The 19,242-nt window shown below is 34.2% G+C and overlaps 1 protein-coding gene across 2 annotated transcripts in view; it reads left to right on the top strand.

Moving 5' to 3' along the window:
• LOC115212321 (monocyte to macrophage differentiation factor 2) overlaps positions 1-19,242 on the top strand; it is a 142,343-nt gene that overhangs the window by 23,800 nt on the left and 99,301 nt on the right. Inside the window, exon 1 of one of the 2 annotated variants that reach the window (XM_029781195.2) lies at positions 7,659-8,264. The exons of the other annotated variant lie outside the window; for it this stretch is intronic. Within the exon in view, the coding sequence (XP_029637055.1) occupies positions 8,200-8,264 (65 nt within the window). The 5' untranslated portion in view covers positions 7,659-8,199. Of the gene's footprint in view, positions 1-7,658; positions 8,265-19,242 lie in introns of those variants that run through there. 2 annotated transcript variants of the gene reach the window in all.

Here is a 19,242-nt window from a genome sequence, read left to right as displayed (position 1 = left end):
GGAAATTATAGTAGTGTTTGTACAATAGTTTTACATTTAAGAGATGAGGAATTATGTACATTATTTACACTTGACGGATACTTGTCCTCCTCTTGTTTGTTGTTAGCACAATATTTCGGCTGATATGCCCTCCAGCCTTCATCAGGTGTCTTCGAGAAATTTCGAACCTGAGTTCTCATTCCTAAGGTATTTTTTGATGTTGCTGCTGCTGCTGCTACTACTACTACTACTACTACTACTACTATTATTATTATTATAATTATTATTATTATTCAGGTCACTGCCTGGAATCGAACTCGGAATCTTGGGGTTAGTAGCCCATGCTCTTAACCACTATGCCATAATAATAATAATAATAATAATAATAATAGCAACATCGAAAATACCTCAAGAATGAGAACCCAGGTTCGAAATTTCCCCAAGATACCTGATGAAGGCTGGAGGATATATCAGCCGAAACATTGCGTTAACAACAAGCAAGATGAGGACAAATATCCGTCAAGTGTAAATAATGTTTGCACAATAGTTGTGATGTTGCTGTTGCAATGATGGTGGTGGTGGTCATAGTGTTGTTGATATTTAGTCCTTAAACAACCCTCATCAAACAGACCTATAATCGAAGCTATTGCAATGGTAACCATTCTATTTTATTTTCAGATAGTGTATCCAAGAATATGTTACCCAATGTGTTATTTTAGGTTTGATTCAAAAGGAAATTAGCAGCTGTTTCTATGACTATCTAGAGATTCCCTCCTTGGCTTCTAGTAGCAGTGTTATCGGTACAGGTGATAGTGCTAGTTATGATAGTACTTTAACTTGTAGTAGTAGTAGCAGCAACAGCGGCCGCAGCAATGATGATTGTAGTTGTAGCAATGGCAGTACTAGAAATAATAATAATAAGATGTTGACTGTGGTAGTAATGGTAGGGGTGGTGATATTAGCTATTGGTGTTGTGTTAATGTTAGTTGCTGGCAGTAAAGGGAGATCATGACAAGACAATGAGTTCCCATGTGGAATGCAGTTAGTTAATAACCACTCTTGAGATGTCAATATCTGTGCTGCAATGTCATAGCACTTACTGTGTAAATGGATGGGGTGAGGGTTAATATGTAACCCCCATCCCCTGCTGAACGCATAAGGTTTGTGAGGGTCATATTACATTGAGCATGATTAGGACTCCAATAGAGGTAACAATGGAAATGTTATTTTGACTGATTACATACAATTCAGATCAGAGAGTGAGTGCTGTCCTTGTTACTGCTATTTAGTTAACAAGGTAAGTGGCAGACTTATCAATTCAAGAGACTTCAAATTCACTGCAAGTCTTTCATTCTGCATACCTCTGGTTACCTGTATTCCTCAATTTAGGAAGGAGAGCTGGGATGACCAATGTGGTATTCAGGATGAAATAAGATTTGCCTAATGGTTTAGCACCTAACAACCCATCATGAAGTGAGGATTTCAGAATGTGAAGAAATTAAGATTTTATTATTATTATTATTAAGGTGGCAAGGTGGCAGAATCACTAGCATGCTGGGGAAAATGCTTAGCAGCATTTCGTCCATCTCCACATTCTGGGTTCAAATTCCACTGAGGTCAACTTTTCCTTTCATCCTTTGAGGAGTTCAATAAAATAAGTACCAGTGGAGTACTGGGGTCAATGCGATCAACTTACCCCCTCCCCTGAACTTGCTGGCCTTGTACCAAAATTTGATATTCTCATCATTACTATTATTATTGCTATTATATGAAAATTCACATCTTATTTTGCTGGGTCTGATGGAAAGTGTCAGCTGTCCACAGCTAGCAGACTAAGGTGACACTTGTTTACTGGTCATGCTTCAAGAACCCTGCGAAGAATTCTTGCAGTTCCAAATAATGCTAATTTTTGTAGGTGTTCTACCTTCACACTTGCATCAATCTTTTTCAGCCATATTGATAGCTGAGTGCTGATACTTCCAAGTGCACTACGTCTACTCTCTTCATTGACAACAATCTTCGTGTTTCCCACTTTAAATCATCATAGTTGCTTATTTTTTCTTCTCCTTTCACATTGATCCTGTTGTCACTGGGGCATGCTTTGTCAATTATCATACATGTTCTTACTTTTTTATTCACTATGACAATGTCCGGTTTCTTATGTCTGGTCAGGTGATCACACTGGATCACTACATACCACAGACTTTTGCAGTTCTCATTTTTGGTAACTCCTGGTGTTTTCTCATACCACATCTTTGCTCTTTGTAGGCCGTGATTTCCACAGAGCTCTCAATGGATCATTCTTGCCACATTGTCATGGCGTTGTTTGTATTTGTGTTGTGCCAATTTCAGGTATTCACTAACGATGTGCCATACCATTTCATTCCTCACCAACCATTCTGCATTAGTTGCTATCAGTAGTGTTCTCAAATCTGCACTTCTTATAATTGGTCCTTAATGCTTGTTCCTGAGCTGCACATATAAGTGCTTTTGTCTCTATCTTCAGGTCACTCCTCCTAATCCATAGCCACTGGTCCTCTGTATGTGTCTTGGCATTTACATCTCTTGCAAACTGACCGTACATTTTTTCCCTTCTATGCTTTTTTTTTTGTTCATTTTTTGTTTAAATTTTTCTTTAGTTACACAATTTTCAGTTTTGATGATGCTGGCCTTCATCATGTGTTTCAACAGTGGCTCCACAGCATTTTTTATAGGCAGTTTTCTTCAACTGATCAACCTCTCCCTTTCTTCTGGACAAGTACAGCCTATCAGTGTCACTCTTAGGGTGGAAGGCTCCCTGTACTGTTGACATTTTTCTGTTCTTGGTATCCATTTTCTTCATTTTTCTCTTTTGCCATTTTATAATTCCTGTTACATATTGAAGTGATGCTATCACCCATATATTAACTGCTTGGATTTCATTCTATCCATTATTATTATTATTATTAAGGTGGTGAGCTGGCAGAAAAATTTTTAGCACACTGGGTAAAATGCTTAGTGGCATTTCGTCCATCTTTACATCCTGAGTTCAAATTCCACCAGGATTTACTTTACCCTTCATCCTTTTGTGGTCAATAAAATAAGTACCAGTTGAGTACTGGGGTCGATGTAACTGACTGGCCCCCTCCCCTAAAATTTCAGGCCTTGTGCCTATAGTAGAAAGGATTATTGTTATTAATGAGGGAGAGAGCAGTGCATGTCATCAAAGTGACACTGGGGTAAAATATACGAAGCCCAGTATACCCATCATGACTGCCTGTCTGATAAAGGTACACTAGGCACATGCATCACAACCATATATGCACAACATGGTGATCTCATATCAAGATAAACAGCATATGACCTTGCAGGTGGGGCCCAGTTAGAATTTTCGTCTGGTCAAGTAAACCATCCTGCTCAAAAGGTCCCTGATTAAGGGTTGTTTAAGGATGTTGAACGAAACACCCATGTTTCCAGAGGTGAATTATTCAAACCCCAAACAATCCCTCTCAACACATAGCTATCATGCTCCCCCATTACTTCAGCTTGTGATCAGAGGTGCACATATCGTCAGCCACTAAGGGACATGCTCAACTGGTAATGGTCAAGCAACTGACAAGCAAATCTGTGGAAGTGAGCAGAATATTTGCTATAGCCCATCTTTTATACCAAGACAAAACAATGTACATGATAACACTTCCAATCAGTTAAGATCAGAAACCACAAGAGCCACTGCCTGGTACTGCATCAGGGCATGCATTATTATTATTATTATTATTATTATTATTATTATTACCACCACCATAAAGGGGTTATTACAAAATCAAATAAGATAATTGACTCTGTGGTTATAAGTTTGCTTCCCAACAGTGTGGTTTCACATTCAGTCCTATTGCACAGCATTTTAGGCCTTTTACTATGTTCTCAGGCCTTGTAAGTGGATTTGATTGCTGGAAATTGAAAGAAGCCCATCATATAATTCAATAAGTGCAACACATTACCAAAAAGTATCAGCGTAGTAGATTGGTTCCATGCTCAACTCTTTCCTCCAAGGTAGTCAGACAATCCTTGTAACTCCAGAAAGGTTAGTGTGTGGAGTCTGTATGCTGTATATAAAAAGAAGGCTCACTGGAAACACAATTAGCATTAATGTTTTATGTAATGTACAAGCGTTTCATAAGACCAGCAAACATCAATTACATGAACAAAGGCCACCAGCGTCATTCATTGGCATTACTCAGACAAAATATAACACGAAGACATTAGGCCCTCAAATACACCAGTATGCAAATAAGAACAGTTAGGTTATCATAGAAGAATAGAATAGGAGAAAGTGAGAGGATAAGAGAGCACGAGAGAAAGTGTGAAGCCTCCTCCTTTGTGTTGTATTTTTGTCTTCGTCTTTTGTTTTCTGTAAATTTGAACTGTGTGTGTGTCCTCTTGTCTTGGCACTGTGTGATCCTTGTAAAAGAGCGTCATTGTCATACAAGCAGAATCGTTCATTTCTCATTTCCAGTGAAAACGTCTGGCTATGGGCTCATATTACCTTACTTGGAAACAAGTGGGGGCTGGCGACAAGAAGGAAATCCGGCCGAAGAAGATTTACTTGAACAAATTCCTTCTGATCCATGCTAGCACGGAAAAGTTGGTGTTAAAAGAGGACGACGATGATGATGAATTCTGACTTGTCATTTTTTTTTTTATTAGAGGGAATTGTTGAGACTGTGATAAAGTGACTTTGATAAACGAGATATCTGCTAGATTATGACATGGTGATAATTATATAGTATTCAAACTATCGTCATCCAATCTCAACGATTTTGTCGCGTGAGCTGAAATATTATTTATTTCAAATGATAATCAACCTCTAACAGCAGAGATAATAATAAAGGTTACATTTACTAATTTTCACGAGAGGAATTTAGTCGATTGCATACTTTTCAATATATTAATTGGCAGAATCCGCCCCAAATTTCCAAAGGCTGACTTTCTTTCTTTCTGAATCGATAAAATAAATACTAGCTGAGAATGGAGTCGGTTTTATTTAATCAATGTATTAAAAATGTCTTTATTTTACCGACTGTGGGAATACAATAAGGGACAAGTTTGACTAGTATGAATAAAAATGATGAGACGGGTGTATCTAAATACTTGGCGACTTTTGTGTTTAATACGTCACTTTCGCTTTACTAATGACTTGTGAGTACGTGGTATTTCGTAATGCAATCATAATCTATATATATAAAGCTGAAGTTGTCTGTGTATGGCAGGTTTGCAATGATACATTAGGGGAGACCTTAGGTTTCGACGATAATCAGTTGGCCAGACTGTTCCAACGTACATTCGAGCCGAGGACCCTGGATAATTTTCAGAAGTCCTTGGCATGGTAGTCTTACCGAGGTGCCTTACCTGTTCGGGATAAACTCTCAAGGCATGATGGCCACGACACCCCGATCTGTCCAAGATGTGGGCGAGACAGGGAAACCGTCTCGCACGCGATTGTGCAGTGTCCGGAGGTGTAAGACATGTTCGGCACAAACCCACTTTCTTACTCAGGCACTTCTTCTCCAGCCTTGGGGTCGATGTAATCGACTTAATCCGTTTGTATGTCATTGTTTGTCTCCTCTGTGTTTAGCCCCTTGCCGAACAACTGTTGTGAGGTGGAGGAAGAGCACAGCTTTCAACTGAATCCATAGTGAAAATTGACCCGCCAGATTTCTTAACGAAAGAAGGTAAGAATTGTTTTCTCTCTGTGGTAGCAGTTGCGAAACAGGTAGTATGGAAGACAAGGATGAGAGGGTTGATGTCAGGCAACTTCATCTCTGGTCCTGGTTTGGTGGAATTTTTTATATTCCACCTAAAGAGACAAATAGGGCTGGAGAGGAGGTGCCTGAGTAAGAAAGTGTTTGATGGAAGAATGTCATGTATAAAATGCGAGATAAGCCAAAAAACTGAGGTCAGTGAAGAGGCGGGGTTCGTGGGGTCCGTAAACCCGCCCCACTCCATTTGTTTAAAAAATGTCCATTGTGTTGTTTATTCATTCGTTTTATATAAAATCATGTTATATTTTTATCGACCCCAAATTGCGCTTTAAATGTAAAATCATCCGTGATTGTATCATCCATTCTATGTATGTCTTTATGGATAATAAAAAATTAAGGTTTGGTAGCCTTCAATTAACACTATCACCTCCGAGACCCTGCGGCGCAAGTTGACCAAAATTGAGAGTATGATAGAAGAAGGCTTGCTCTTCATTCCGTAGAAGATAAAATTCAAATCGGACCATGTTAAGATAAAAAATTATTTACATCAAAAAGGTGCTTTTTTTCTGCGAAAATCCCTGTTTTTTACGATTTTTTTGACTGCTGTGTCGCCATTTTTCGGTGTATTTCAACCAGAAAAATGTTCACGTAAAGAGAATAACAAGCTACATAATGCAAAATTTTTACTTTTCAAAAATTCCAATTCCAAAGGGTCGAAACAAACCCGAGCAACGCCGGGCGATACTGCTAGTATACTATAAAGTTTATTAAACGTGTTTTTGAAGTCAATACCTGCTGGCTATAATTTCTATAGAATATCTGTAGCGATAACCTTAACAAGTAAATTTTCACTTTGTCAAACTTTTAGCCAATTTTGTCTTGGCAGCCGCTTTGCCACTATGCTTGCAGTTAACTTAATCATGAGATATTTTTGGTGCAGTTAAGAAACACGTGTTGTTAGTTATTCTCCCTCATAAAAGACTATTTATTGAATAATTTCAATTTTTTTTATTTCACTTTTATGCGGTCGTGTCATCTGTTAGAATTCATAACCAAATTTTCCTGTAATCACTCACCCAATTTAAAACCATAAAAAATAATTCACTGCATCCATTATATCCCCTAACGCACATTAGCTAGCCCTAACCACTGCAAAACGAGGAAGATAAAAACAAACAAAAAAAAACTTCCTCTTTCGCAGTTGACAAATAGATTGATAAGGAGTTTGACAGGGAGTGCACAAATATCGCAAATAAGTTTAATTTTTGATCCGAATCGAAATAAAATAATAGTTTCTTGGCGATCTTACGTTTGACGTAAACGGTACTAGAACCGTAAGATCGCCAGTTTCTTTTACCTAGGCACAAGGCCACTTTTCTTACTATTTTTGTTTTAAATTTTGTTATAAGAGATTGAATTTCACTGGTTTTTATCGAGTTTAAAGGGAAACTCCAGAAACGATAACAACAACAACAACACTTCAAGGCGTCATAGACTAGAAAAAACAATTTTCAAGCAGCAAAAGTTCTTGTAGCAATTTTGATTCCCACTTGAAATCACTTGAGAAAAGTATGCATGTGTCATTTGTCCCTTGTGTTAATCAATTGTAAGCAGAGTGACTATCAGGAATATGCTGAAAGTTGATTCGATCAACTACATATCTTTCTTACAAAATTGTAGCATAAAACAAGCTAGCTAGGGAGCCTCGACTCAGTCTATTGATTTGTTAAAAATAGCATCCAAATCTGTTAGTCACATCCCGCTTCTTTAAAAAAAAAAGGGGGTGGGGTATTGGTAATATAACCCCAGCTATACAAAAAGTCGGGATTTTATTATTCATCAGTCAGCTGGGACAGTGCTGATTTGGAGCGTTGTGCATATATCAGAAATCATCTCTCTCTCCATATAAAAGAAATAAAAAATCGCTAGAGCGTTGGACAAAATACCTTGCGGTATTTAATTACGCTCTTAGTTCAAATCTCGGCGTCGTGAACTTTTCTTTTATCATTCTAGGAGTGCTAGGATCGATATAACTGACAATTCTTCTTCCGCTAGATTCCTGGTTCCTATGTTAAGAACAGTTGGTTAAATAATTTGTCATTGCTGTTATTTGTTAGTAGTGATGGCTGGAGGTGTCGTCGTACAAACAGAAAAATATTGATTGTTCCGCCGTTATAAGAGACTGTTTAGCTAGAAGGTACTGGCAACTGCATCACTACTTTACAAGACAGAAGTAGTCGTCGAGAGAGAGAGTCGAGTCTTGGTTTTGAAGGTATAGGTTCAGTTTATATCTATATCGCTTGCGTTTGTGTTCGTGTCATAGTGCAACAGTTGAAGTGAGGAGTTATGGCCAGCACACAGTAAAGGACAGCATTGTCTTCTCCAAACCGTTTTCTCACGTTTCTTTTGTCCACTCTTCATGCGGTGGATTTGTCTCCGCTAGCAGCAGCCCTTTCTTTCTCTCAGTCGATTAAAAACAATGTGCCAAGGCAAGCCACGTTCGGAGACTATCCGTTCGGAATCTGTTAAACTTCGTCTGCTCAAGTAAGTTAACTTTTTTTTGTATCACGTTTATATTTTTAACATTATCGAGCTCAGTGTTTTCGTCTCTTAAATTAATTTACCTTACAAACATACACATATCCATATATTCCCCTCTCAATATTATTGTTATTAAGAATTACAGTGCATTCTCCGTATACTTGCCATATACACCCCAACCACTGCTATTCACAAATTCATACATCTAACAATCAGAAACTGTGGGACCTTCGGAAGCTATAAATCTTCATTAAGCAATAGGAAATTTATATAAATAGTAATATAAGTTTTATTTATTTTATGTTATTTTAGCGTTGTTGTGCAGCCATTCATTTTTCAGTGTTTGGAAATATGTTATTTGGCAGGGAGGTGGTGGCCGGATGGAGAGAACTACATTTTCATGAGTGTCTAAAGTGCAGTACAAATTTTCATAGTGTTTTTTCTTCTTTTCTCTCTGAAGCCAAGCGGAATGATTGTTTGTTAATGTTTTTTATTGTTATGAAGTCAGAAGGAAGGGATGATTGCTATTATTTTGAAGCCAGATGGGAGGGTTAAATAATATTGTAAACAAATACAGAGGAAAACATTATATGTAATATCCATATATGAGTATTTAAGTGACTTAACAATGTAGTTAATAGGTCAAGGGAGCAGGGAGTTGCTAAATAGGTTTTCTTCTTGTAAGCAGGAAACTGGAGGCCTTTTCCTTTTGTTATTTAACTAAGCAATGGACACATAATTTCAAAGTAATAATGATACACGCAGAAAAAATATTTTAATTTACTCGGTTTTTCATTCGAAACTGTTTACTTTCAGGTATGTTATTTAATGCTTTAGGAAAATATATATGAACATACGATTTCTTTTTCTTCTCTATAATTTGCATGTTCGTAACCCTGCTACTGTTGATGAGCAAGTCAGCGAAAGAGTTTATAAATTATTGTTTGACTTGCTAGAAATGGCAGTCAACTTTTCGTTATCATATCCTACATCTTAAGACATAACTACCAAGTCTTCTTCGAATCACATCTACTGTCTTACGAAAGGACATATTAGACATGGTCCTCAATACACTTTTTGAATAAGAAGATGGGACAGTCACGGCTCGGACTCTTTTAAACATCGGAACTAAACAACAGCTGTTGGCAGTGCCGGTTAGAGAGGGTATCAACCATGGTATTTATCAAGGGGTCCTGTCACTATTAACAAAAGAAGGAAAAAACACCCCGAATTACAAAAAAAACAACAACAACACAATTGTATATTTATTAGTGACAGGTATAGTTGTGTATGTGAGAGAGTGAAGTATCAATATACATATCAAGGAAAACTTCCGCATTCAGTGTTTGTTGATACAGTAATATTTTTACAACTAGGTGGGTTTTGCAGTTTAGCCTCGAGAATAACGCTATATAACGGGGTCGATAAATCAAGTACCAACTGCGTACTGGAGTCGCTCTAATCGACTGGCCCCCTCCCCACAAATTTCGGACCTTGTGCCTAGAGCAGAAAAGAATATTTTGTTTTGTAGTGGGATTGAAATTTTTAATGTCATACATACATCATATGTTTATACACGAGAGAGCCCATATGCCGTCGCTCATCCTGCTGGAAATAACTGTAAAATCTTTCTCATTTACTGTCTGAAGAAAAAAAAAGTGGGGTACTTTCGATTTGCTTTAGCAGAGATGACTTCGGGTTTAAACAACACAATATGCAGTGTCTCGGCTTAGAATGAACGAGATAATCGTATGTATTCATATCGATACCTGGATGCTCACGGATGAGCATATTTAAAACTTCAGCTGACCGCAATGTGTGCATGCGTGTGTGTATTGTAATAAGGAAAAGTTATGAATTCTGGTTTGTTTTATTTTCATCGTAGGTTTTTATTTCTTTTCTTTTCTGTTATAAAGTATGTATCATTGTGTTGAATCAGCTGAGAACAAACTGGGGAAACAAAAACCAGTCCCATTTATGTTCACTGTAATCACTACCCCCATCAACATCATTATATTACAGGATTTGTTTGTTTCAGTTTTCATAGGACTACAAAATCAGCTGGAAGTGACTACTTTTTAATAGAAGTCAAGGCGGCAAAGTTGTGACAAGCGATTTTGAATATATAATGGATTTAATCTCTGCATTTTAAATGCTAACAGAATTAACTTTGCCCGTCGTTCTTTTGGGCTTCAGTAAAATAGTATCAGTAATATACTGAGTCAATTTAATGAACACAGATTGTATCTCTTGCCTTGTAAAAAAAAAAAATCAATATTTATAGAGATGCAGTAATTGTTAACGTTGTAAACAGTTTTATGGAACAGAGATATGTTGCAGTATAATGCAGCATAGTGTACTGCAGTGTACTGGGGTGCTTAAGAGGTATTCTGATATTTTCAGGCTTAGGGTGGATATTTATGCTACAAGGTCATATCATGTTTCTACATTATCTTTATTTGTTTCATTTAATGCTGTTGTAGAACTTAACCTCTCCATTTGGCAATGATTCAGGTGAGGGAAAATTTCAACTTAGGATTCCAAGTGTAATCAGCATTCTCATGTTTTGATCATTGCAAATGAAAAAAAAACAAAACAAATTCATAAAGAATCAAATAAACAATTTTTTCTTGTTGAGATAAAGCTCCAGGTATATAAAGCTGAAGAATTAAGACTGTTCAATGATACTGTCTTTTGCCAAAAACATTAATGATGTAAAAAAATGATAATTTGTTGGGGAATTGCAGAGGGACCTGGCTATACCCAGTTATGAAGATAGAACACATATACATTGATACTGACCAGTACCACTAATGAGATTTTAGATAGGCACACACACACACACACACATATTATAGTTTGATACACCTATGTAAATAAATGGAAACTAATAGACTAAACCACCTTAGTATATTACTATCAGTACCTCTAAACAGACCTATAATTAATTTTCCATAACAGTTCACTAATGAGATATTTTAAAAAATTATTCTTTTATGAGCTGGCATGAATTCTAGTAAACTTTTAGAGCTGTATCGAAAATTGACAATGGTACAATTGAAGTATAATAGAAAGGAGTTTTTGATGAAAGCCATAAGACATGCCAACTAGAATTAAATCCATTATGAAGTTTCTTAACTGGTCACTCAAGAAGTTGTTAGCAATGAAGTGTCTCTGTGTGTGTTTGTTCCTTTATTTCAGTTAATTGTCAGGTGTATGTTGATGGATGGATAGGAAACCAGAGACCAATATTATATATTAATGTATGGGAGTATGTTATTCAATGTTGTACTGTGAATATAAATTTGTAACCCATTCCAACATTGTATGATTTAAATAATGGGAAAATTCTGCATTCGCTTAATACAAAAGAACATTGCAAAAGGCTATTTCTGTTGCATCTTTTCATCAAGTTTTCAAACTGCTGCAATCATCATTGTCACACTCCTTCCTCTCTCTTGATGTCTCTCATTGTCTATTTCACTCTCTTCCACTATGCCAGATATAGGCAGAGAGTAAGAAAGATTAAAGAGAGACTGAAGGAGAAAAAATAAGGTTAAAAACCAATTTGATGTCACACAAACATACTGGTACCACATCGCCATTACTCTCCCTAATTATAGCCCTCCTTCTTGAATGTGTCTCACATTCTCTACCTCTCTCTATTTCCCTTCATGTATGTCACTTGTTCTCTATTCCACTATTCTGTGGAGGAAAGAGATATTGGACATAACTACTTCATTTTTGATTTTCTCTCTGTACATTATTTTGCTTGTGAGATAACAGGGTGCATTTTGAGGGAGGTTTGGCTGATATTTTTCTTATCAAATGTTACACAAACTTCCTTGTGAAGTGTTGAATAATAATAATATAAATAGTCTTACAGGTCTTTATTTTATAGTTTCTGATTACAAGGCAGATATACAAGCAGACAATTCATACATATATAGAGAGAGATATTGTTTCTACTTCACAGCACACACTAGATTTATCATTGACTAGACATAAAACTCCAGGATTATAAAGTTAGTCAAATAAATTGAAAATTCATGCCTTTCTTGAGAGTATTATTGATGGCAGAAAACTAGTTTCAACTAGATATAAAGCCTCACTTGGCTGCATTCTGTAAGCCTCAGTGCCGGATTTATTTAGACTTTGAATTTATTGGGGTTGAGTAAAGAAGGAGGGTAACATGGTTTCTTAAATTGATGTAAGGTGACAAATTTAAGTGGGAAAGGTATAATTCAGTAGGAGTTTTTGATGAAAGCCTTATGACATGACATTCAGTGTTCGTAGATACAGTAATATTTTTACATACTTTACCTAAATGGAGCTAGGTGGATCTTGTAGTTTAGACTCAAGAATAACGCTATATAACAGGATGGTAATGTTTTGTAGTGGTATTGACATTTTCAATGTCACACACACACTGTATATTTATACACGAGGGAGCCTCTATGCCATCACTTATCCTGCTGGAAATAACTGTCAAATCTTTCTCATCTCATACCCTTTACTATCTTTAAAAAAAAAGATACCTTCGCTACACATTTACATTAGCAGAGCTGACTTTGGGTTTAAACAACACAATATGCAGTGTCTCAGCTTAGAATGAATGAGATATGTAATCGTATGTATCATATCCATACATGGATGCTCATGGACATGCATGTATAAAATTTCAGCTGAGTACTACATCATATAAATATTTGTGATACATACTGGATAGGATAGTTTAAGGAAATCTATATATAAATAAAACTGAGAATGTGTGTTTGTCTGTCTGTGTGTGTGTCTGTATGTGTGCATAACTAAACCTTGAGAACTACCCAACCAAATTCATTCACATTTTACACATGCCTTACTTAGGGACCAGCAGTGTCATGGTCCAAACAAATTTTCAGCTTCTTGCATAATGTAGCACTGAAGCAATTTCCTTACACTATTTCAGTATTATGTGTCAAAAGTAAAACAATAACATTTCTATTGTAATTTCAAATGATGCTTTCAGTTTTAATAGTTTCACTATATGTATACATGTATATATATATATGTATATATATATGTCTGTGTGTATATATATATATATATATATATGTATATATATATGTCTGTGTGTATATATATATATATATATATATATATATATATATATATATATATATATATATGATTGATTGATTGATTCCAGTTCCAGCCTATGAGTTGTGGCCATGCTGGGGCACCGCCATTAAAAAAGACTTTCCAAGCGGGAATATAGATGTATATATATATATATATGTCTGTGTGTATATATATATATATGTGTATATATATATATGTCTGTGTGTATGTATATATGTGTATATATATATATATATATAGATGTATATATATATATATATATAGATGTATGTATATATATATATATATATAGATGTATTATATATATATATATATATAGATGTATATATATATATATAGATGTATATATATATATATAGATGTATATATATATATATAGATGTATATATATATATTATATAGATGTATATATATATATATAGATGTATAGATGTATATATATATATATAGATGTATATATATATATATAGATGTATATATATATATATATATATATAGATGTATATATATATATATATATATAGATATATATATATATAATGTATATATATATATATATATATATATATATAGATGTATATAGATATATATATATATAGATGTATATAGGATATATATATATATAGATGTATATAGATATATATATATATAGATGTATATATATATATAATATATAGATGTATATATATATATATATATATATAGATATATATATATATATATAGATGTATATAGATATATATATATATATATAGATGTATATAGATATATATATATATATATATAGATGTATATATATATATATATATATATATATATATATATATATATAGATGTATATATATAGATGTATATACTCTTTTACTTGTTTCAGCCATCCAGCTGAGGCCATGCTGGGGCACCGCCCTTGTTGCTACCCTCTCTAAGTCCAGTTTGCCGTGGCTGGCCACTGATCTAAGAGAGAGTTTGTAGCTGCTGCCCTTAGATTACCTTCGTACCTTGCAGTGGGTTCATCTGGGATCCCGGAAAGCAGCTTGTCTAGATGTTTTTTGAAAATGTCCACATCCGCATCATGTAGATCTCTTAGTTTTCTTGGCAGTTTGTTGAACAGCTGAGGGCCCCTGAACCCCAGGCTATTACAGTATCTGCTCCTTACCCTGGATGTGGAAGACGGGACCTTCGGCACCACACAGTGACGTCCTGTACGGGGATTGGAACAGCTCTCAATTCCAAAATTTGGTGCTAGTCCCTCCAGGATTTTCCATATGTATATCACTGCATATCTCTCTCGTCTTTGTTCCAAGGAGTACAAATTGAGTTCCCTAAGCCTCTCCCAATAGTTCTTTTCTTTCATGGTGGAAATCCTCTTGGTGAAATGTCTTTGGATTGTCTCAAGCTCTGTGGTTAGTTTGACACTATGCGGTGACCACAGTTGGGAGCAGTAGTCCAGGTGGCTTAGGACAAATGTCCTCCATAGTGTCAACATGGTCTCGCAGTCTCTTGTCCGGAATGTCCTCAGGATCCAGCCAGTGAGTCGTCTGCACATTGTCGCCACCTTCGCGATGTGTGAAGAAAAAGATGCATCGTCACTCATGTCTATCCCCAGGTCCCGTATTGATTTCGATACTGGGATTTCGATCCCTCCTGGACCAGTATAGTTGTGTTGTAATGTATATGTGTTTACAGCTTGATATTGTAAGGCTTGAAATTTACCAGCATTAAATTGCATGTTGTTGTCTTCAGCCCATTTGTATATGGCATCCAGATCTTGTTGTAAAAGGTCAGCATCAGCTGGGTTTTTGATTGCCTGTGCTACCTTTGTGTCATCAGCATAGCTAGTGAGGGATGTTGTTTGTGCTACCAAGGGCATGTCGAGGAACGTGATCAGTTTTTTTCTGATGATTCGTTCCATGACCTTACTTATGTGTGACGTCAGGGAGACTGGCCTGTAGTTTTTGGCCTCTGCTCTACTCCCTCCTTTGTGGATAGGGCATATGGTGCCTTCTTTTAGCGCCCTGGGCAGTTTACCGTTAGCCAAGGAACCACTGAAGAGCTTCTTCAGTGGTCCCGCTAGGGCATGCCTGCATGTTTTTAGGAGGACTGCTGGGAATCCATCTATGGCAGATATTACATCCCTCTCTGTTATGTCTATGTGGTCGATGGTTGTTGTTTGGTTTTGGAGTGTTGTGGCATCAAAGAAAACTTCTGGGTTTGTGATTTGCATGTGCCCCAGAGGGGATGTGAACACACTTTTATACTGTTCCTTTAGTATTTCACTTATCCCTTGGGGGTCCTCAGTTAGAGAGCCCTTTTTATCAAAGAGTTATGAATAACTGCGCGTATATATATTTTACTATTTACTTATTTTTTGAGTATGCATGTAAGTATGAATATAAGGAGGCACGTGTGTGTGTGTGTATGTGTAAGCATAGATATATGTATACTTTTACGCATGTGTGTACTTATGTGTATATATGGATGCACGTGTGTGTGTGTGTGTATGGGTACGCATGTACATGTGTATGTGCGTGTATGTGTATATGAGTATGTATGTATGTGTGTGCGTATATTTGTATATGTATGTGTGTGTATGTATATATATATATATATATATATATATATATATTGTGTGTGTGTGTATGTGTATGTATGTATATGTATATGCGTATGTGTATGTATTTGTATGTGTATGCATGCGCGTATATATATGTACGTATATGTATACGTGTGGGTGTGTGTATGTGTATAAATGTATGTATGGATGGATGTATGGATGTATGTATGTATACGTATGTATGTGTATGTGTGTATATGTATGTATGTGTATGTGTGTGTATATGTATATATATGTATATGTGTATATGTATGTATATGTATGTATATGTATATATATATATATATATATGTATATATATATGTATGTATATATATGTGAATATGTATGTATATGTATATATATATATACATGTATGTATTTGTATGTAGGTGTATATGTATGTGTGTGTATTTATATTTATTGGTGTATATGTATAGACTAGCCTTCTAAGAGTGTAGACATGAATCTGTAGGTACGCGTACGTATGTGTATATACGTGAATGTATGTAGATGTATGTATGTATGAATATAACGCGTGCGTGCGTGTATGTGTATGAGTGTGCGAATGAGTGAGTGTGCGTGAGTAAATGAGTGCTTGTTTTCCAGTAGACAGATAAATGGACTGGCTGTCATAGCCAAGATGTTTGTGACCAGCGATCAAAGATAACAAAAGTAATAAATGAAGATAATAAAATTAAAATTAGGGAATGGGTCTGTATTTGTATGTGTATATATATGTGTGTATGTGTAGGTACACATATGTATATATATATATATATATATATATATATGTATGTATATGTATGTGTGTGTATGTGTATATAGGGACTAGTGTGCTGTGTGTGCATATGTGTGTGTATGCGTGTATGTGAGTATGTGTGTGTATGTGTATATATATTTTTCTGTGTGTATATGTATGTGTGGTCGTGTGTGTATATATACATGTGTGTATACGTGTATGCATGTGAGTGTGTGTATGTGTGTATGTATACATATATGTGTATGTGTAGATATGTATGTGTAAGTGTATATATATGTATATATGTGTGTGTGTACGTATGTGTGTATGTATATGTATATATGTTTGTATGTGTGTGTATATATGTATACATATGTGCATAGGTATAAGTGAGAATCTCCTTATTTACCTAAAACTCTATTCCCTTTTTTTATATTTTTTTTTATATATTTTTTTATTTTTTTATTTATTCTTCTATCTAATTTAACACTGACTCCTTGACCACTCCTCCAAGTATGATATTTTGCGCTATGCCTACCCCCAAAAAGTCCCCCACCAACACCCCTTTAAACCTGCCTAAATGTATAAATGGCAATACAATTCTTGCTTCCTGAAGATTTCTCTTGAATGAAACAGTTCTAGTCCTGTAGAAGCTCCTTCTATATAATAAATTAATATATACATATATATATATATACATATATATATATATACATATATATATACATATATATATATAATATATATATATATATACATATATATATACATATATATATATATATATATACATATATATATATATATATATATATATATCTACATATATACATATATATATATACATACATGTATATATACACATGTATACATACACATGTATTTATATGTATATATACATATATATATATACATACATGTATATATACACATGTATACATACACATGTATTTATATGTATATATACATATTATATACATACATGTATATATACACATGTATACATACACATGTATTTATATGTATATATACATATATATATACATACATGTATATATACACATGTATACATACACATGTATTTATATGTATATATACATACATGTATATATACACATGTATACATACACATGTATTTATATGTATATATACATATATATATATACATACATGTATATATACACATGTATACATACACATGTATTTATATGTATATATACATATATATATACATACATGTATATATACACATGTATACATACACATGTATTTATATGTATATATACATATATATATACATACATGTATATATACACATGTATACATACACATGTATTTATATGTATATATACATACATGTATATATACACATGTATACATACACATGTACTTATATGTATATATACATATATATATACATACATGTATATATACACATGTATACATACACATGTATTTATATGTATATATACATATATATATACATACTTGTATATATACACATATATACATACACATGTATTTATATGTATATATGCATATATATCTACATATATACATATATATATACATACATGTATATATACACATGTATACATACACATGTATTTATATGTATATATGCATATATATCTACATATATACATATATATATACATACATGTATATATACACATGTATACATACACATGTATTTATATGTATATATGCATATATATCTACATATATACATATATATATACATACATGTATATATACACATGTATACATACACATGTATTTATATGTATATATGCATATATATCTACATATATACATATATATATACATACATGTATATATACACATGTATACATACACATGTATTTATATGTATATATGCATATATATCTACATATATACATATATATATATACATACATGTATGTATACACATGTATACATACACATGTATTTATATGTATATATGCATATATATCTACATATATATCCAACCATTTAAGTAATAAGAAAACTACAGTGACATACATTTACTTATTTTGTCACTCACAGGGTATCTTATGTTAAAAGAAACTCCTATTCACTGAATAAGATTTTTTATTTTGATACAAATTTGACCTTATTTCTCGAGTAATACAGAGGGAAAAAATAGCACCAAGCTTCTTGTTCCAAACTTCATGTGATATGTTTTAGATGCCTTGTTATTCTTCAGTTTTATGATTCTGTTTCTCTCTTTCTTTGATTAGCAAATCCTGAAAGTTTTATCAAACTGTTTCTCTATATCAAATCACTTTTCATTTCAACAGAATATTGTGCTTATTCAGCGGCATTTGTTTCACAGTTTCTACTTCATAAAGTGTGAAATAGTTGGAAATAACACCCCTATAATATTTAACTATGTGATTAAGCTGCAGAGGGAGACACTATGTGTTCATTTGACCTGCTAGAAATAGCAGAACACACCCTAGTATCTTTTAAAGTAACATTTCAAATGATGCAGCTCTAGATCAATGTTTCTGAAA

Source organism: Octopus sinensis, linkage group LG1, assembly GCF_006345805.1.
Source record: "Octopus sinensis linkage group LG1, ASM634580v1, whole genome shotgun sequence".
NCBI lineage: Eukaryota > Metazoa > Mollusca > Cephalopoda > Octopoda > Octopodidae > Octopus > Octopus sinensis.
This window is presented reverse-complemented; position numbering and strand designations above follow the sequence as displayed.